The 21,310-nt window shown below is 47.9% G+C and overlaps 3 protein-coding genes across 4 annotated transcripts; 1 reads left to right on the top strand and 2 right to left on the bottom strand.

The window, feature by feature from the left end:
- Window positions 1-159: 159 nt before the first annotated feature.
- LOC307088871 (transmembrane protein 236) lies at window positions 160-6,503 on the bottom strand (the record flags this gene model as incomplete). Its single annotated transcript, XM_079754924.1, has 5 exons — window positions 5,816-6,503; window positions 4,438-4,718; window positions 3,307-3,379; window positions 2,137-2,260; window positions 160-866 (listed from the first exon to the last, which is right to left on the bottom strand). Exons 2-5 carry the CDS (start codon window positions 4,704-4,706, stop codon window positions 160-162), a joined length of 1,173 nt encoding a protein of 390 aa, XP_079611050.1. The 5' UTR covers window positions 4,707-4,718; window positions 5,816-6,503.
- A 225-nt stretch (window positions 6,504-6,728) lies between these two features.
- On the top strand, window positions 6,729-14,516 carry hacd1 (3-hydroxyacyl-CoA dehydratase 1; the record flags this gene model as incomplete). Its single annotated transcript, XM_079754925.1, has 7 exons — window positions 6,729-6,847; window positions 8,254-8,371; window positions 8,462-8,480; window positions 8,718-8,806; window positions 8,969-9,090; window positions 12,317-12,495; window positions 13,075-14,516. The coding sequence occupies 7 exons, from the start codon at window positions 6,729-6,731 to the stop codon at window positions 13,155-13,157; spliced, it is 729 nt and encodes a 242-aa protein (XP_079611051.1). The 3' UTR covers window positions 13,158-14,516.
- A 791-nt stretch (window positions 14,517-15,307) lies between these two features.
- LOC307088526 (collectin-12-like) lies at window positions 15,308-20,814 on the bottom strand. 2 transcript variants are annotated; one of them, XM_079754454.1, is made up of 7 exons: window positions 20,733-20,814; window positions 19,449-20,483; window positions 18,737-19,216; window positions 18,285-18,421; window positions 17,415-17,524; window positions 16,349-16,494; window positions 15,308-16,098 (listed from the first exon to the last, which is right to left on the bottom strand). In XM_079754454.1, exons 1-7 carry the CDS (start codon window positions 20,785-20,787, stop codon window positions 16,073-16,075), a joined length of 1,989 nt encoding a protein of 662 aa, XP_079610580.1. In that variant the 5' UTR covers window positions 20,788-20,814; the 3' UTR covers window positions 15,308-16,072. The 2 variants fall into 2 exon arrangements, with proteins under 2 accessions (XP_079610580.1, XP_079610581.1); XM_079754455.1 differs by having other exon boundaries at window positions 15,308-16,095.
- Window positions 20,815-21,310: the final 496 nt, after the last annotated feature.

Raw genomic sequence — 21,310 nt, 5'->3', positions numbered from 1 at the left:
TTCTGCCCATGCTTTAATCCATCGCTACCCTGCTAACGTCTCAACGGAGCTCCACGCGGCGTTCCCCTCGCCCGGCTCGTGTCCGCCATGTTTTCCTCCATTACGTGGCGGGGGTGGGGGTGTGTGTGTGTGTGTGTGTGTGTGTGTGGGGGGGGGGGTCTAGAAGTACATCCTCTCCGTGTTGAGGAACCTCAGCTTGGTCATGAAGTTGAAGTAGACGAAGGCGAGGCACACCAGCAGGTTCTTCATCAGGTAGAGCACGGGCGTGACGAAGCCGAAGAAGGCGATGAGGCCGATGCGCACGAACAGGAAGGGGAGGTCCTGCAGGGCCACGCCCAGCGCCGACAGCAGCACGCTGCGCGGCATCACCACAAGGCGCAGGCAGGACAGGAAGCTGAAGATGTAGATGGGGAACACCCAGCCCGAGTAGTAGACGGCTGGCAGGCCGGCCACGCGCACCATCTCCACCGTGTCCATCCAGAACAGGAAGCCGTCGGCGAAGACGTCGGCGCGGGCGTCGGCGGCGCACAGGAAGCGCAGCGGGCCGTTGTAGCCGTACGGCTGCGGGCGGTACACCCCTGCGCCGCCGCTGCCCGCCGAGTTGGAGCTCAGACCCGACACGCTGAACGGTCGCCCAGGGCGACCGGGGGCCCCCGGCACGGTACCGTTAGCCTCCGTCCCCGGCCCGCTGGGGGCCGCGGCTGCTGCCGCGGGGGCCGCCGGGTCGGCAGGGGCCGCGGGGGCGGCCGCTGGCGCCGGTGCCGCTGCTGGAGCGGGCGGGGCGGCGGCGGCGGCGCCGGGGGTCACCTGCTCTATGTGGGTCAGCACCATGGAGGGGATCTCAGTGTCTCGCTCCACGTCGGTCGCTGGAGGGGACGGGAGAAGAAGAAGAGAGTTCAAGCAAGCCGCTAGGGCGCTGTGGACGCCCCGGAGCGAGCCACCCAATGACACGTATGCTACCTTGCATTCCACGACACCATAAAGGCAAACGGTCCGTTATGTATATATAAAGGAGGATCATTAAGAGTTCATGAAGTGAAATAACTGAACTGTTTTTGCACTTTGCCAGACTGTCCTAGTGTGTTATCGGTAAGGTATTGGTATTGGTATCGTGGTTAAAGGCTTTAAGGCTAGAATTCCTTCTCATTAAAACCTTGAGATAATACTGTTGATACAGATAGAGGAAGAATCCTAGAGAATATTGCGTCTTTAAACATACTGCAATATACTACATGGAATTTTTTTAATAACTCTGTGGCGATGGCATTCATGAAGGGCTGTGTGCAAGACGCTCAAAACATTTGGCTGAATTTGATATTTAGTTTGGAGTAAATCTTAAAAAATATATGTTTTTAAAAAAATACACAGAAAAGTCAACATGATTCAGCAGTGATTTAGAGTATTTTCTTGAAACTGACAGTAGCTAGCATCCCAGAGGAGTACATGGGAAGTGTGTCCACTCACATGGGAAGCAAACCTTGTGCTCCGAGCTTCCTGCTAACTTCCTGACGTTTTCCATCGTGGCCCCAGATCTCAACATGGGCACTACTGGAGTATTCAGTAGGGGCTAAAGAACTGGACCTGTCCCCCCTCAGCTTGGTATACTATACAATTAGATGAACGCATTTATCCAAAACAATGTCCAAGTGAGGCTGTAAGCAATCAATGCAAACAAACTTAATTGGAATAGCTACAAAAAATTCCAAGTGCTGCAAGACCACAGAAACGAAGAGACCCACTGTGTAGCCACGGAAACATAGAGACCCACAGCAAACCCACGGCGGCCATTCAGCACAGTTAAAGTTTAAATAAACCTGCACTGTGTGTTCTGTTGTTGCTACAGTTATAGCTACGTTATAGCTTTCGAGATGACATTGCCGTCCTATGGTTATTGCCATATACGATTTTTCCACTGTGGGGGGTAAAATCGGACAAAAATTAAACTGAGAACAATCAATGGATTGACTTGTGGAAGGGCTCATGTTATTCTTGAGAAACGTTCAGGTATCTTTTGAAAATAAAAGAGCGATGGTGGAAGAACATAGTGCAGCTGTAAGGCCCCACTGGGCCGGCCGCTGCTTGTTCCAGCAGGTGTGCGTTTGTTGTGTTGTGCGTTGGTTGTGTTGTGCGGCCCACCCTGTCCCGTCAGTCTGCAGTAGCGTATCCTCTCCACGATGTCGATGCACACCAGCGAGAAGAGGACCAGCGACACGGGGAGCTCGGTGAACGTATCGCTCTGGATGTTGTTGTTTATCTGGACCTGGGACACACACAGACGCACACAGAAGCACAAATGTTTAATGATAGCAACAACTAACCCAAAAAGAAAAAAAACCCACAGGAATACAAAGGCAAGATACAGACGATTGTGTGATTGTGGCCGTGATATCAGAACAAAGATGAAGCAAAGGAATATAAATATAAACGGATGCCATCAAAGTGAGATAAAAGTGAGAATTTCTAGTTAATGGGTGTTGATATTTATTTGAACCTCGACAGACAAACAATCCTAAGAATCCATGACAGCCACTGCTGGGACAAAACGTTAAACGTAGAACATTTGATATATAGATATTAAAAGACGATTTGTACCATGGTGTACCATTTTCCCTCCGATTTAATTCCTGCATATCCATGCACACACATGATAAAGATCACGGCATCATGTGTAAATTTGTCAACCTTCCAAACCAAGAAGCCAAAATGGTGACCCACATCCGGCGTCTGCTCTGTCTCTGGGCCTGTGGGCTCATCACAAGGTCCTTACTCAGAAGGATCAACAGGACACAGAACAAAGCTGCGCTCCGCTGAATTTATGGCTACTTTTTAAAAGCGCAGCAGATAAGCAGCATAGAAAGTGCCACATCGACAGCTAATAGGCCCAGCTCCGGCAGAAGACAGGACGCGGGAGACTCCCTGATGGACACATCCACAGCGTGGACAGGAAGACGGAACCAAGCTGCTTATCTCTGGCCGCTCGTCCCCCGAGAACCATCAGGTCGTTCCTCTCCTCTCATCAACCCCTCGGCTTGGCACCGCCGTTTCCCACACACCGTGGTACCCGTGTTCCTAGTGGTGCCTTCAAATGGTCCACCGTTTTCCAGCGATCCAATAACACCAATGTTGAAGGTATATAAATAGATAGATATAGATATATATAAAAATGTCTAACGTTAAAGAAGAAAAAAAGATTTTCACAGCCGATTCCCAGAGTCTCTTTTATTTTGTTCTGTACATACGTCAGGTCTTTAGCCTACTTCACACACCCGGAGGTTAAAGGTCAGACCAACCTGGCCAGGGTTTTACCTCTGAGCTTGCGATGAGGACAGCGAAACAGGGTAGCGTGGATAGGACCACGTACACCAGGGCCACAGGACGCCTGTGATAAGAGAACAGAAGATCAGAGAGAGAGAGAGAAGAACAGGAGACCAGAAAGAGAGAGACAGAGAGAGAAACAGAAGACCAGAGAGAGAGAGGAACCGGAGACCAGAGAGACAGAGAGAGAGACAAACAGGAGACCAGGGAGAGACCAAAGAGAAGATAGAGAGATATACGGAAGACCAGAGTGAGAAAGAGGAAAAGGAAACCAGAGAGAGAGGAAGAGGAGACCAGAGAGAGAGAGGAACAGGAGACCAGGGAGAAAGAGTAACAGGAGACCGAGACCAGAGAGAGAGAGAGAGAGAGAGAGAGAGAGAGAGAGAGACGAAGAGGAGACCAGACAGAGAGAGAGAAAGAGGGCAGAGAATCATTCTGAGAATTTCTGGAAATTTGCTAAATTCATTCGACAAATCATGGAAAATCCTGGAATTTTGTCACCCTCAATTTCAGTTAACTACTGTATGAGCATTCCATTAACTGAATAGCTGCTGAAATGTGACAATAATGACTAGAAATAAATTACCTAAAACTGATAACTAACTGTAGGTATTTTTTGCCATTATATATATACCTTTAGCCAATGAAGAAAATCGACATGATATGTTTAAATAGCTGATGAAAAATAAAGAATAAAGTGTCAAGGAAAAGTCTTTGAGAATTGCACAATTGCCCGAGAGCAGACCAAGAACCTGAAAGATGTTCAGGTTCCAGCTATCTGAAAGGCTACTAGGGGCCAGAGGGGACCTTCACCTCCTCCAGGGCCCCTCGCTGGCAGCAGGACCCAGGACTGTATCCAGCACACACACACACACACACACACACACACACACACACACACACACACACACACACACACACACACACACACACACACACACACACACACACACACACTTATTTGAATAGGGACCCTAACCCACTGACTACACCCAACCTTCTATCCAACCCCCTACCCTCCATATCACAGGGGCCTACTCCCTGGCCCCAACACCTTATCACGTCCCCGTTGGGGGTCTCAACCTTTCCCATCCTCAACGCTAAGTGCGACCCTGGACTCACCATTTCTTCCTCAACAGGAACTTCTTCTTCATGAACACCATGTACTTCATGGGCACCCAGACCAGCAGCGCCACCGTGGTAACGTAGGCCACCGAGGAGGCCACTATCAGCCAGTAGGCGGTGTGGCCGTCGCCCGGCGGCTGCGCGGACGTCTTCACCCGCGCCACGATGACGGCGAACCTCTGCACGATGATGAAGAGCGGCACGCACAGGCCCGCGAACTGCAGCGCTTCGCACAGCGCAAACTTCAGCACACTCCCCGAGCCCATGCTCCCGCCAGCCTGCCGCGGGGCGATGGAGAGAAACACCGAATAAACAGTGGGAGCGAGGGTGGAGGGGTCTGCCGGGGCCTGGGATCACAGTATTGTGTAGCTCCACTAGCAGGTTCCACTGCGCCAGGCTACGGGCCTGCGCTCAGCCAAATGCTTACACTGCATATGGCTTTGTGTTGTAGGGCGGGTAGGGTGGTCACTGATGCCCCTGTGCTCCCCTCTGTCTGTACACAGGTTACGAAAACTCCTCGCCTGCTTGGGGTCAACACTCACCTCTGCCATAGCGAATAGATTTGACCCTTTGGCAGGTGGACCTTTCCACTGGTGGGTAAAGGTTAATTTTGGACCCAGGTTACTTCTGTAATACCTATAATACTTTCAGCTTTCATGGTGTGGTTTAGGTATTGAGGGACACATTATAACCCTTCCATCGATAGAAATACAGAATGCAGCAGGGGCAGCATCGCTCTTCCATGATTGGCTCCTACGGACCATCGGTATGCGTACCAAGCACCACTCCCGCCCTGCTTGGCGTACAGCACCACTTAGTGGCGACACACGGTAATGCTCCTATGACTGAACGCATGATAAACGGACTGAGGACGCTGCTGTGGTGGGCATCACAGCTCAGACAGAAATTAACAAAAGTCTCAGTAATGATTTTTCTCATGATGTACCTAGAAACTGTTTTCTATAATCCAGAATCTACAGCGAAAACAATCTTCTTTTTCGCAATGGAGATAAATAAGTAGGCCTAGGCTACAAAAAAAGAAAATGTTTTCCAAATGACATACCAATTGATCGTAAGAACCTCCTCTACTCCTCTTGTACACCGTTGTAGAGCACATTGGAAGAAATTATTAAGTTAATAAAAACAGAACTGGTTCCTCTGATAACACACACACACACACACACACACACACACACACACACACACACACACACACACACACACAGACACACACACACACACACAGACACACACACAGACACACACACACACACACACACACACACACACACACACACACACACACACCACGTCCCTGGTCGGGGTAAATGTGGCGGCTGTGGTCTATATTTGGTCGGGTCTCTAGTTTACACACATTTCTCCGGGCTCCGTGTGGGACAGGGTATTTTTAGATGTTGTGACGAGGCGCCGGTTCTCCAGCTTATCTCCGGCCGCTCGTCCCCTGAGAACCATCAGGTCGTTCCTCTCCTCTCATCAACACCTCGGATTGGCACCGCCGTTTCCCACTCGTCCAGTAAACTCAACAGGAACTCATTCCGATGACATACCGGTACAGGGGATACAGTACTAGATATGAGCGACATCTTGTTTGACATGATTGATCAATAAATGTATGTTTTCCTCATGTTCTGATCATCTAGTCTTCAAGTTCTCATGACATGCTAAAGAGTAATTTATGTGAGTTAAGCATTTTTCTCGTCCCTACAGAATACACACACACACACACACACACACACACACACACACACACACACACACACACACACACACACATACACACACGCGCGCGCGCGCGCAAACGCACGCACAAGCGCCCACAGCAACGACACCCTTCGAACTGCGAGGTAAAAGTTGTGGCGACGGTTCAGGTGAAATCTTCGTAGATTCCCTGGTGGACGCATGGTTCTGGACGCTCAAAACAGCAAGATATATATAAACGGCTGTATATTAATAGCTCCAAGCGAGTTGGTATCAGATCCAGTCGTTAGCAAGCGCCACCACATGCATCACCTGACATGGCTTTACTTTTTAACCCAAATAAATTCTTTCTATGTGTTTCTTGACGTGTCGGTGAATTGTAGACCTGGTCATTCGTCATAAGCGACAAGGTTCGAGTCCCGGCCGGGGCGTTCGGGCACGCTCCTCCTATAGTCCCGCGAGACAGCGAGAGAGGGGCTGCACCGTGGGTTACGACCCCCTGCGCGGCGCCCCGTCCCGTCCCAGCTGTCAGCTGCGACCGCGCACCGTTTTCGACGTGCCCGGGAACCATGGCGTCCAGCGAGGACGACGGAGCGGTGGACGAGAAGGAAACAAACAACAGGAGGAGAAACCGAGGAGCCATCGCCACCGCATGGCTCACCTTCTACAACATCGCCATGACGGCCGGGTATGTCGTGGACTATCGTGGATTAATTACTTTGGCGGTCCCGCTCCCCTCGACAAGTCCCACCGCCGCGCCGTCGCTCTGCATGAGAGAAACGACGCGTTGCTGTTTATAGTACGCTGCCGGACGGCAGAGTCCCCCCTGGACCCTTCACTGGTCACACCTCTGACCCCCCACGACCAAAAGTGAACAGTAAACGAGTCGATTTGTGAATGTGTCCATGTGGGTCAGGGGTAGGCTACGAGGAGTCAAACAGCAGTTTTTATTTCAGCTGTACAGCCGGGGGCCAGCCATTGACGCCGGCCAAGCCTCTCCAAATAGGGCGGGCTGTGCGCGCGTCACCGTCACGGCCCGATCCGCTGCCGACAGTTGCAGTGATAAGTATAGACAGCCCCCTGACACTGGAGCCCGCCTCGAAGAAAGGGAAACGCTACATTGGCACATTTTAATCGGCGCATAAATTTGATGTAGGCTACATTATAAAACATCACACCGTTACGCACGGTGTATGCATACTGTGCGCGGGGATACGCAACGTGATGTTGGGAGACAAACAGCCGTGATCCGTTTCCCTGCATCTGATACCCGACAATAACAATCAACAAGTAATGACACACCGAGCCAAGCCCTCTGCCGATGTCCCAGTACTGTTTGTTAAATTAAATGAACTATTTGACTTTTAAGGTAGAGGCCTACCTCACTTCACTCTATAGAGATAGAATGCAATTTGGAATGGCTGAAAGGAATGAGCACCATTAAGCTACAATGGATATTACTAGTAACTTTAAACTTGAACAAGAAGAGAGCGACAGTGATCCTGTGATCATTTTTCTGATCATAATGATTGATTTTCTTTTATCTGCCTAGGCCTGAGGGCATATGCAAGGCCATTAGCATTACAGTTGTAGGTTATGTAGTTTCAAAGCATCTACTGTATATTGGGACAATCTTTACATAAGTCGTTCTATACGTCAGATTATTTTGGCACAAGCCTTGTACTTCTTTAAACACATGCACTTTGCTGCTTCCTAATGAATGCTATCTAAAGATCATGTCTCCTGTTTGCCAGAATATTACTAATAGTTTGTAAAGCCTTAAAGGGTGAAGCCACTTCAGGGTTTAGGGGTTAGGGTTAGCACCATAGCACAGTGTAGCACTTTAGATGGTCTAGTGTTAGGCACTCTAGCACGGGTAAGAAGCCTCAAGAGTTAGGGGCTAGCACGGGGAAGCGCTTTCAAGCGTTATTAGTTAGGCAGCATAGCCCTTAAGCGCTGTATTTTATTGATTGTCCATTAAATGGCTTAAGTGTGAAGGGTGCTTTATAGATAAAACTAACCTTGACTTCAGTCAATCATTACTCAATGAGGCGATGTGTTGCTTTCCGCTTACCTTGCTTTGTGGTTCTGCAGGTGGCTGGTTCTAGCCATCACCATGATGAGGTTCTACCTCCAGAAAGGAACCCACAGAGGGCTCTACAGGAGCATAGCTAAGACACTCAAGTTCTTCCAGACCGCTGCCTTAGTGGAGGTGAGGAAATACCATTCATAATAAAAATGCATTATAGTTTAAAACGCCCATGTCTTCCAGTACTTACAATATCTTTGTGTCTGCTTGCAGGTGGGACACTGCGCCATTGGTGAGTTTTCAACAATGCAGTTTCTGTGAAAACATATTTATTTTTATTTTATTTTATATTTATTGGAAGTGTATTGCTTCTTTATATGGAAGTGTATTGCATTCATTTGTGGAAATGGGTGTTCCTGTACACAGATAGTAGATACATTTTATGCGAAAACAAATTGTTTCCCCAACCAAAAGATTTTAACATGCTACAGTAGTGAACATGAAAGTCATGAAAATATTCTGTCTGTAGGTATCGTGAGGACATCTGTTATTGTGACCGGGGTTCAAGTGTGCTCAAGGATCTTCATGGTTTGGTTCATCGCAAGCAGCATAAGACAGGTGAGGAGAAATGATATCTTTTATCTACATAGCTTTATATTATGAAGCATCAACTTTTTAAACTCAAGAACATGAAAACGTATGTAACAGACCAGCTGTTTTCTTTTGGCAAACTTTTATATTTATTTTATAATAACAACGCTATCTGGAAACTATGTTCAGGTCCAGAGTGAGGAGAGTGTGATACTGTTCTTGGTGGTCTGGACGGTGACGGAGATCAGCAGATACTCCTACTACACCTTCAACCTGCTGCACCAAGTCCCTTACTTCATCAAATGGGCCAGGTGGAGTGTGTGTGTGTGGGTGAAGTGGTTCCCAACCTCTGGCTCGCGACCCCGTTTCGGTCCACATTTTTGATGAAAATTGCAAAAATTGCAAAGAAATTTAAATGTACTGTAAAGATCCCCCACATACAACTAGCCCTGCCTCATATTCATACCCCAGAAATTACCCCAAAAAAGGTTTGGGTTGGGAACCACACAATGCCGTTGTGTGGTTAGCGTGGGATAGTTGCTGTGTCCAACATTGCATGTCAGTTAGGGTTGTGCACGTAGATGTCATGCTGCTTGTTGACCCCTGGCATGCTTCCGACACGAACCCAGACAGAAAGTAAGGTCAAATGCGTGCAATAATTAGCACTGGGATGAGCATAACTGGGATGAGCATAACATTTGCATATTCGTCCACCAATCTACATACTCCAGGCAGCACTTAATCCCAGCATGCACCTCTTCTGCTCCGACAACCCTTATTAAAACATAAAGGAGGAACGTCATTGAGTGTCTGATTGGTCAGCTGTCTGATGGTGACTCTATCCCACATCTGAGTATGTTACTGTTGATGAACGCTTAGCTGGAAGTGGCTGATGAGATAGCAGTGTCAGTGGCTAGTGAGAGGTATATCAATTTGCTAGGAGTGACAAGCTAGAGGATAGCAACGTACTAGCAGGGACTAGAGAAAGGCTAGCAAGGAGCTTGCAGCGACCAGCGAGATGTTAGCAAGAGGCTACAGGAGGCATGGCATGAAATTTGGAGATTAATTAATTAATTCAGTCAGGAAACAACTCAGTAGGCATGCTAGCTATCTGTGAGCCATCGCTCTGGATTGTTAGCATTGTGGCAAACTGTTGCTATTCTCTCCACCCCCTTCTCCCCTGAGACCCAAGGGTGGGAGTAGGTGAGGACCCTTCAGCTGCTCCTGTTTTTTTAAGACCATCTGTCTTAGTCGTGGAATGCTGGCCTATAATTTCTCCTTCTGGAAAACGCTCCAGAGTCTCAGCACTGTCTTGAACGTAGCTTAGTTTTAAGAATGACTGGTGACCCCACCCCTGCAATAACAGCGTTAAATAGATAAATCTTTACCCTACCAGACGTATCTTTATATTCACTAAAAATTATTAGTCTTCTGATAAGATAGACTCTTATCAGACGCTACACAGCTTCCTGTCAGAGCTCCAATCTCTTCAGTCTGGACTCCCCGCTGGCTGGGCTCCAAACCACCTTTTAATGCACCCGCACACACACATACTTCCTAATATCTCATAAACACACCCCTCCCCACCTCATCCTCCCATGTCTATCCTTCACTTTGCGTATTCAATAAAAATAATGTGGAGCAGACAAGCCTCTACCAGGACTTTATTGCACTCTTCAGGGAATAGCTAGGTTGTAGTTTTATGATGTAGTAGATCATCCAACTGGCGTGAGTCCTCAATCTACACCTGTGCTTGGTAACCTAAACACAATCCTGTTTGACGGCATACCCATAGCCCTATGCTAGGCTACATACATGCCGTGCTACAAACATGCAAGGCTGGACTACATCCAGGTAGAGACTACACTAGGAACAACACTAGGAGCAAAATTGCTAGGTCGCATCAATGATATATTTATCAATGATATATGATAAATACACACCATACTACATTCAAGCTATAGTAAATCCGCACTAGGCTACATGTATGCTGAGCTACAAACATGCATGGTTTGGCTACATCCAGGGTCGGCAGCAGCATAAACAAACACTAGGAAGAATCATATTGGGCTACATACATGCTAGGCTACATTAACAGTAGGCTACAAGCACACTATACCAATTACAATTAGGGCATTTCGCAGACGCTTTTATCTAAAGTGACTTAGATCGGTTAATACACACATTGACAGCAGAGACAACCATGCAAGGCGACAGCCAGCTTGTCAGGAGCAGTTAGGGTTAAGTGTCTTGCTCAGGGACACATCAACAATCAGCTAGAAGGAGCTGGGGATCGAACTAGCAACCTTTCGGTTACAACTGCTCTACCGCCTGAGCTAAGCTGATCCACCAGACAGACCTGCTAGACAACATTGACCCTTAGCTACATACATTACATGTTTTTACATGTCCTTCGCAGTACGGTAACCTATAAGGGTAGTGTTTCTGTTGGCTCCAGCTGGTGGATTAATTACTGCACGGTTCTCCTACCGAATTCTGTTGGTTCACTCCATCCAAAAACACCTCACCTCTCTTCTCCTACCTCCCTATGCCCTGTGAACACTGCTGCCAAATGCCCCACCGAAGACCCCTAAGGCATATTTTTAAATGAATTCATCACATTGTTATCGCTAAAAGGAGGACACTATCTCTGATCCATGCAGCCCTCCTAGTGTTGGACTCATCCAACCCAGGGACTTCTAGATGGCCAGACTGTTGTTTCTTCACAGGTTGAGAACAAAACACCAATGATCAAACACGAGTTGGCTGGAATCCAAACACTAATGTCGAGATGTTTAGGGTACAGCCGATGCTTTACATCAAACGATCAGTTAGTCACTCTCATCTAAGAAGAACGTAGTACCACCTGTTCAAGACAATCCAAATGAATAGAACTGAAAAACGTGTGAGTTTCAATGCTTTGTTAAAGACATTATATGATAATGTGTCATATTTTACTCTGAAAGGCCTATTTGTATCTTGCCGGTTAGGCCTATATTAGACATTTGCATGCTGGTAGTCTACTATTGTAACAAAACATGTTGAATGTTTCTATGTTGGTGTTGGGGGTCTAGAATCTGTTATTATATGCGAATTACATTTTAGAAAGGATGTTCTGTGCTGATACAAGTGTCATTCCTTTATGGCTAATGTGGGAAAAAATATACTTCAGAAAAAGTATTTAAAGCTTGTTTAAATAAAAAGATTTTGACAAAGAACAAAGTAGGATAAATGAGTATTGGCTTACAACATGCCCGATTCAAAAAACAAACAGCTAATACTAACCAACTTCCAATAACTACACAGTAAAATTTATACTACTACTACTACTTCCAATTGAAATTGATTACACTTCCAAAGAGCTACAAGTGTATGTTTAGATTCTGGGTAATCCTCTTGTATAAAAGTATTCCCATCTGATCTCCTCCAGGTATAGAGGTATTCCACACAGTACTAACAACAGAAGCCCTGCTCTCGTTACACTACCACTACTATGATTGTGTGTTAAGGGTCCTAACACTCTTCCCTGTGCTCCAGGTATAACCTCTTCATCGTCCTGTACCCACTGGGGGTCGTGGGAGAACTGTTAACCATCTATGCCGCGCTTCCTATTGTACGACGCACGGCTATGTACTCCCTCCGCCTCCCCAACAAGTACAACGTCTCCTTCGACTACTACTACTTCCTCATCATCGCCATGCTGTCCTACATCCCACGTAAGAACCGCTTTCCAGCCCGCCGTCGGTCAAACGAAGCGGCCGTAGACGTGGCCGTATTTATGACCCTTTTATCCAAAGCGACCTAGAGTGAATTCAGATACACGTCATCATGGAGCAGGTAGGGGTTAGGAGACAACTTGCTCTAGGATGCCTACAGTTTAGGCTGGAGAAATTGGGGGATCAAACAACCCTTGCCAAATCCCTATCACCACTATAACCCTTTCTAGAGTCGCTTTTATTATGATTAACTAATAATTTACGTCTATAGAACTCTTGGAGCACACACCTTAAAATCTTAGGTGCCTTCTTTAAGTGGTCTATTTATGTATCTCTCCCTTGACTTAATTCAGATACTGTTCAATCTTTGTCGGCTAAACAGTATTGTAGCCAAAACATATTTTAACCATTTTTACAGCTAATCCGGTTATTTTGCATTAGTAGTAAATCATAGTAGTGTCGAATATGACCTTCTGAGAACCTTACTGCTCGGATTCATTATAAAATGTGTGCAAACCTTACTGTCTGTGGTTCCTCTGAGAACGTGCGAGGACCTGACCGTGTGTGGTTCTTCTGCAGTGTTCCCTCAGCTGTTCTTCCATATGCTGCGCCAGCGAAGGAAGGTCCTGCACGGGGAGGTCATTGTTGAGAAGGACGACTAGCTGCTCACTCCCTGCTCCCCCTTCCAATGGCCTGCAGAGCCTACTCACCTCCAACACCATCTCCACCTCCACCCTGACCACAACCATCTCAACCCTCCCAACCACCTCTACCAGCATCCCTGTCTCAATAACCACCTCTTTCCCCATTCTTAACTCCTAATCCCCCACAACCTCCAACAGAACAATCCTCACATACAATATCCTCATCCTCATCACCACCACCTCCACCACTATCTTCATCATCTCCACCCCTCCTTCCTGCCCATTTCGTCCCCACAGATCCAAGTTGATTAACCAAGGACATTCAGCACCACCAAGACAACAACACCACTTCTTTAACAACTACCATATCATGGGAATTTAGCAAAGAGGAACAGACCATTGGTCCCTGAAGCTCACCCCAAGACAGCACTCTGGTACCCCCAAATCGGATTACCTTCATCCCGTGGAAACAGGCACCGTATGGTGTTATTTGCCGGTTGGACACAGGATTAGAGGCTCCGAACGAGACCTCTCAATGCAAATCTACAAATCCTGGTGATCGCAAGAGCTCACCTATCACTGGACACCTGTTACGTCCCAGGAAAAAAGTCATGACCCTCGCACCACACCTTCAGTCAGCCCTGTACACGTCCGTCAACAGATCTCATTGACTTTGCACGGGGCACTCTCGAAATGCATTGTGGGTCAATCCGTTCTGTCACCTCCGTTGCCTGCGTCAAAAAGTTGAGAAATGTTTAACTTTTCAGGCAGCAACAGATCCGTCGGCCAATCAGATCGTGTTAGCCATACGTCAGACACGCCCTCCGTCATTCGTCGGCGGATGTGTACAGTGTGAACGCAGCATAAGGTCACCACACAGCCTCAATGAAAACCCTTCTCAGCTTCAATCACATCACAGCTGTGGTGTCACTCCTTACATATCTTCAGTCAATCCCCCTCACATCACCGCTTCAGTCACCACCCCTCACATCACAGCTTCAGTCACCACCCCTCACATCACAGCTTCAGTCAGCACCCCTCACATCATAGCTTCAGTCAACACCCCTAACACCAAATCTCTGGCTGGTGATGAGCTGAGAAGCAGAAGGAAGTGGTGAATGAAATAAATGGAGAAGAGCCGGTAGACTAGACCCTAACCTTACCCTGTCATTTCCAATTGGCAAACATGTTTTTTTTAAGTGTTGTCATTGCAGTTATTTTATACATATTACGGCAACAAGTACTAGACATAAACCATTGAAAATATGAGACGACGGTGGGTCTATTTTAATAAAGAAACTGAAATTTTACACCGACGTATGGAAGAGGCTGCTTTTTTGTGGCTGTTCAGTCCTTTACTAGGGAGCGATCTGAAATTACAAATGCAGTTAATAATGCACAGGTTTTATTTCGTAGAAATACCGTTATTTATTTTTCACATATCACTTAGTCTGTAGAGGAGCAGCAAGTTAAGAGGATTTGTTGAAAAAAATGCCGTCCGGAGAAGGGCAACGTACGAGCTGCTACCAACTCTTACCTTCTCTTTGTGTTAATGTTTACCTCATCAAAATGAGCACATCTTAATCCAATGAGTAGAGACCTGCAGTCCGAAAGCACGTGATGCAGAATGTGAGACAGTCGTAGCGGTTAGTTTATTCGTGCTCACAGTCTTCATTTGACGTCGTGTTGCTGGTCTGCAGTAGCTAGTTCCCAACACTAGAGGTGCTATAGAAACATCACTGTCTTCTTCTATGCAGCTGAAAGAGCGTGACTTTTATCTGAGTCTAACGTAAAGATGGAAAACAGGATGTGAGTGAGAGTTGATTTGGCCTTAGAAATGTTGACCCAAAAGTTGGGGGGAAGAAGCAGCCTTAAAGGCGTGGTATGCTAATAATGTGAGCAACAATACAGGACAGAAAGAATATGTGAATAACATTGCAACTTTTCAACAATAAAAATGTGAATCCATTCGTATGCGCCCATGAATAAATCAAATTCAACAATACCTTTGAGTGCATTCTGTGATAGACCTGGCGATGACCAGCTTGACTGAAGAGAAAGTGTCACGCTTCGCCTGATGGCATTTCAACATTAAAACACTCACTGGAAAATAAGATGTTGACGCAACATGTTTGGTTTGTGTTGTTTTTGTCTTTATTGGTGCAGTTTGTGTTATGGCTTGTGTTTGTTATTTAGTTTGGTCTCTCTTTGAGGTTCGTTTCATTAAGTCTTTATGAGACGTGGGAAATCCTGGAACACACTTCCTGTGTAGATACAGGAAGTGCATGGCCACATATTAAACAAAACAATGAGCTGGAAAAAATCTGTCTTTGGTTTAATCTCCAAATCTATCTCTTGCCATTTGATGTGCAAATACTATCATAATAATCGCTTCATCCCACAGCTTAAGTTCTGCTTACCAAAAGTGGCCCACTGGGTAGTAAATACTGCAGTTATTTTATATTATAAATGATTAAAATGATTTAGTCAGACATTCATGTGGTTAACATAAAGAGAACTTGCAAAGAACGGCGAGATGAGGGTTTCTCGGACATGATTCATAATCACATTTTTTCATTGTCGTAACATGAACATTTTTCTGTGTAAGGAACAATTAAGTCTCTTTGGCTGTATAGGCATCATATAAAAAAATGCATAATGAAATATACATTCATATATTCAGGTGTACATGGATTAAAGCAATACAAAAAACGCTTTTACAGGTCATCATAAAAAAAATATCCATATAAATCCTTCTCTTTTATCGGATCAGGGGTTGTAGGTCGGATTTTCCGCAGGACAGCAGTGGGAGCAGTGGTTTGGCGTCATACTGAGTCCCAAACCAAAATTGTCCTCCTTCTGCTCCGTACGAGCTGTCCATGCGGCAAGCCAGTGGGCCGCCAACAGCTAACCAAGTCATTTTTACTGCTCTTTCAGAGCGACGATCCTGGGGATCCTGCTGAGGAAGAAGACAGGAAGTGGGATGAGAAAAACATGGCCGACATGGTGGCAGTCACACAAACCTTCTCAGCACGGTACAACAGTTTATCAAGCGGACAGAAGACAAAGAAATAGACATGGCCGCTGAATGCGAACCAAAGCATTCTAACCAGACAGAAAGAGAGATAGAGAGAGCTACATGCTAACAACAGTGACACGGAGCTCATCAGGGGACTAAATGCTATTAGTGGACGAAGAGGGACACCTACAGCTCTCCATGGGCTTCTCACAGATGTAGTTCATAAGCTCTTCACAGTAGAAGTCGTTCCATAAACCGTCGTTGAGGATCCCAGCGCAGTCCTCCCCTTCCTCGTGGCCGTAGCTCCAGTTGTCAGGCTGGTCTTGCTTCCACATCCTACAGGACACCAGCAGGGGGCGATAAAGCTTCAACATTAACTACGGGGGTCACAACGTCTGCAGAAGTCAACGGGTTTAAAGGGCACCTATTTTACCACCAGGTGTTTGTTTGATTCGCCATTGCAAGCCATTGATAGGTCTGCCCTGCCCTGTGAGAAAGTGAAATCATGTGTCACAGGGCAGGGCAGATTTTTAAATGGCTTGTAGTGGCGAAACAAACACCTGGTGGTAAATTAGTGGCCCTTTAAAGCTGACGTGAATCTTGGTTCTTTCCAAGTGACAGCCTGACCTCCTGGGTGTGCAGCCCTGGCGGAGGCTACTAACATGCCCCTAACTATAGGGGGCTCACGGTGGTCCGATGCAAAACGATCCGCCACAATGGGAAAAGTAATTCTCAGTGGGCAAAGTAATTCTCGTAATACAAGGCCAAATCATTTCTTCTGGGTGGGGTTAGGATCTCAGTGGCTAGTTCCTCCCCATATTATGTCGTTTGAGAAGTCCCATGCAACAGTTTTATTTCATTAAAAAGCTGAGTGTGAATTTGTTTTGGCCATAGACTACTACTTCAAGGCGGCCATTCAAGTCCCGCCCTCAATGTGCCAAAGATGGATCGCTTCTGCTGCTGGGATTTCTTTAAAATGATGATGGTTTATTATTTATTACAAGGGTAAACAGGGATAAGTAGAGGGGCTGACCTCAGTGTTTTGGTTAGCTGGAGGTTGGATGTATTCAGTTTAGTAAAAGGTATGAATTGAAGTGAATTCTATTTATATAGAATATAATTCATAAACACAGATCCAGTCTCAAAACCCCACATTATACAACATCCCCTTACCCTGATCCCTCTAAGCTGCAAGGAACGACTCCGCCAAACCCAAGGGGAGGAAGAAACCTTGGGGCCGATATTTGTAAACTCACGTGAAGCTTGGTCGCTTCCCGTCCAGCCAGTACCAGACACTCTCCTGCAGGCGGTCCGTCAGACCCATCCAGAAGTACCCCTTCCCGATCATCTGCTCCCTCAGCCATCTCTGAGCAGGCAAACACACCCAGGATCACGTTCATAACAATAATTATTCTTCCATGCAATCCTCTGGCGCTTTTTCGAAACCCTCAAAGAGCTTTGCATGCTGTGATCCTCCTCTGTAAAGGGCAGTATGCCCCAGAATGCTCACCACACACTGGCTGTCACAGTGGAGAGGTGAGGAATGAATCCAACCAATTAGAGGTCGGGGGATGATTAGGAGGCCATGTTGGTAGAAGAGCTAGGTTTGGAATTAGCCAGGGACACCGGGGCGAGGCCCCCTTACTCTTGCGACGAATGCCATGGAATCTTAAGTGACTAAAGGGAGTGAGAAGCTCGGGTGAATGTCTCATCCGAAAGACGAATGACATTTTGCATTGAGCAGGAGCTTTTGTCCAACGGGATGAGGGGATGCCCGTCAACAAAACCTTGAGGGTTGGCTGTTGCTCCCCACTGACATCAGGAAAGATGAAACCCTACTTCTTACACATCTCCCAGCGAATCTCAAAACACATCTGCCAAGACTGCATATAAAAAATGAAATAAGATAAGATGAATAAGTCTTCTCTATCTATTATTTTCTTTGAAATATTGTAATTCACCTTGGACAAAAGCGTCAGCTAATACATTTATCTAAATTAATACATTCACAAAAATCAATGGTCTAGGAGACACTTCAATCATATGTATATAAGTATATCAGTGATAGAATACGATCCATATTTACATGTTCAACTATACTTTATGGATGATATAGCCGTATTCACCTGTTCTTCCACATCCTCCAGGACCAGCAAAGACCCTGACTTCTTCACACAGATGGCCTCAGCGTCGTCAAAGCTCTGCATGTCCTTGGACAACAAGTAGCACGTGTTCCTGTGGTTGATCCAGTCTGGGGGACAACCTGTAGACACACAAACCAAACCTCTGAGTCCAATACACTACACTATAAAACAGGGTTAGCCTAGCTCCTGCTGGTCTTACTCTGCGTTAGGTGACAAGAACAAAACTGTACCGCTGTGCTGACGAAAGCCTTTCCCAGAGTTGAGCACCATCGTTATTTCACTTTTCATGGGCATAACACACACGTTTATGTGTGTGTAGAACACATTTAGCTGTTCAGATGGAGTGAAGCAATGTCAAGAATAGGGTCTAATGCTGTAAAACAGACTCCTTGCTGATGTTTGACCGACTGTGGAAGGTGTTGTTGACGTGTTACCTGGGGCCCACAGGGTGGGCACAGGGGCCTGGCTCTGTAGGGACACCAGCGCCAGCGGCATGGGTGGCGTGCGAGCAGGAAGTCCTGGTACTCCCGGAGGTCCGGGGGCCCCCACGGGCCCAACCGGCCCCCGCTCCCCCAGGGGGCCCATCGGCCCTCTGATCCCCGGCTCTCCCTGTGGCCCCTGAGGCCCCGACTGTCCGTCTCTTCCTGGCAATCCTGCGGTGCCCGGCACTCCCTTAGAGCCCGGGCCCCCGGCCCTGCCCCCTGACCCCCGGGAGCCCTTGGAGCCGGGGTTGCCGCGGGAACCCTGCGGACCCTTCAACCCTGGGAGTCCTGGGGGTCCTGGGGAGCCCTTGTCTCCCCATGGCCCCTGGATGCCAGGGCTCCCCTTGTCCCCCTTCTCCCCCATAGGGCCGAACTGACCCGGGGGTCCCTGGGGCCCCCTGTCCCCTCTTGAGCCCCTGGGACCCGGCGGACCTGAGACACAGGGATACAAGTGTAAAAGGTCAGGTTACATGAACTGGTGTCTTCTGGCTACTTTTGGCTAACTAATGTATGCAGTACCTACTACTAGAGTACCTACTAAGGCTGATTAAGGCATCGTAGAGACCCATGGAGTACCTACATTAGGCTAATGACATCACAGAACGCAAACAACACCAATCCCCGTCCACAGACCAGGGGCAGCAGCAGCAGTGTGTTCCCCCACCTTGTAAGATGGTGAAGTTCGTGATGATCTGCGAGTGCTTGTTGTCCACCAGCTTCATCTCCTCCATGACGATGGACAGGTTGGTGACCTCCGAGTCCAGCCGCGTGGCCAGCTCCTCCTGCTGCGCCCTCAGCTCCGCCGAGTGCGTCTGCACGTCCGTCACGCTGTGGTTGAGGCCCAGCAGGAGGTCCGAGTGGCGGCCCACCGTCTCGGCGCAGTTCCGCAGGCCGTTCAGGTTGATGTTGATGGAGCCCAGCATCTGCGTGGTGAAGCTGATGTTGCCCGTCACGCGGTCCACTCGCCGCTCCGACTCATCCAGCCGCACCTCCAGCTGGCCCATGCGGCCGGCGGTGCGGTTGTCGTGGTCGCGCTGCTGGTCCATCAGCTCGCGGAGGCTCTGCTCGTGGCCGTCGGCCAGGCTGCTGGTGTTCTGCAGCTGGCCGGCCAGGGAGCCCAGCTGGCCCCCCACGTCCTCCAGGCTGTCGTTGTTGGCCTTGGCCAGGGCCGAGGCGTTGGACGCCAGGACCTGCAGGTTCTCCACCTTGTCCCGGAGCCACTCCGAGTCGGAGCGCGTCTGCCGCAGGCTCTGCTCCAGGCTCTGGAAGTCGTTGCGGATCTTCTGGATGGCCTGGCTGGTGTCCTCCACCGAGCGCTGCAGGCCCACCAGCAGCCCCCTCTGCTGGGCCTGGGTGAGGTTCAGGCTGCCGATGCGGAGCAGCGCCTGGCTCTGGAGCTTCACCTGCTCCTGGAGGTCGGTCTGCAGCCGCGTGGTGTCCTCCTGGAGGCCCTCCACCGTGCCCCCGTAGGCCAGCAGGGAGCCGTTGACGGAGCGCAGGGTGGCCGCGTTGCTGTCCAGCAGGCCCTGGATGGAGCCCTGGCTGCTCTGGAGGTCCAGGCCCGAGGTCTGCAGCTGGCCCAGCACGGCCCGGTTGTTGCTGCTGCGCTCGGCCACCTCCGTCAGCTGGCTCTGCAGGGCCTGGAGGTTGTTCCTGAAGGCCTGGATCTCCGAGCTGGCGTTGTCCGACTTCTCCCCCTCTTCGCAACCGAAGGAAGGTTTGAAAATAAATGAGCCTTATGTTTGTAGTTAGCATCATATTTGTTTACAGAGCAAAGCACACAGAGTGCTCTCGTGTTGTTTTGCTCGCATAGAATTCATGTCCTTTACTGACGCGAAAATTCAAAAAACAACCGCATTGGTTGTTTGTGGCTATTGAGTTGTGTTGTGGTGCTGGTTGTATTGTCTTTCTATGTTGTGTTTTTATTGTAGTGCAGTGTTTAACCCACCCATCTTCTTCAGATCCGTCTCCACAGCCATGATCTTCCCTCCATAGTTGGTCATTCCTTCGGTGACGTTGTCCACCCGCTGCACCACTGGGGATGAGACAACACAGGTACACCAGGGTTAGCATGTTACTACTGATCATACAAATGAGCATTACTGTTCTGTACTCCTGCTGACAGCCAAACTTCCTATTTGGGATTAGTAAAAGGCATCTTACAAATGTATACGTATGTATATATCTTAACAAGGAGATTGTATAAAAATATATTGAGATGCTGTTTTCCTAGACACACAAAGGAACTATCACACATCCAATGTCCACACACATATGCTCACGCACAATCACACACACATGCACAAACACACGCATATGCACGCAAACATGGACGCATACACGCCCGTACAGAGTGTCAACCCCACATCGGAGAAGGCAGGAGTTTGTATTCTTGTGAACAAAACTACCCCTCGGAATGACATAAGTATAAGTATTTATACTGATCTAATGTTCTGTCTAACAGTTGCAGTGCATGTCCTGAGAAGTACTTGCGTCACATCCCGTGTGTACATACATGGTTACCCA

The sequence above is a fragment of the Pollachius pollachius genome (genome assembly GCF_949987615.1).
Source record: "Pollachius pollachius genome assembly, chromosome: 17".
In the NCBI taxonomy this organism is placed as follows: domain Eukaryota; kingdom Metazoa; phylum Chordata; class Actinopteri; order Gadiformes; family Gadidae; genus Pollachius; species Pollachius pollachius.
This window is presented reverse-complemented; position numbering and strand designations above follow the sequence as displayed.

Coding starts and splice junctions, on each gene's coding strand:
- LOC307088526 (XM_079754454.1), bottom strand. CDS start 20,787: ATGACCAACTATGGAGGGAAGATCATGGCTGTGGAGACGGATCTGAAG. Junction 20,484..20,732: donor GACGGATCTGAAGAAGATGG/GTGGGTTAAACA, acceptor TCGGTTGCGAAG/AGGGGGAGAAGTCGGACAAC. Junction 17,525..18,284: donor TGGAGGATGTGGAAGAACAG/GTGAATACGGCT, acceptor TTGCCTGCTCAG/AGATGGCTGAGGGAGCAGAT.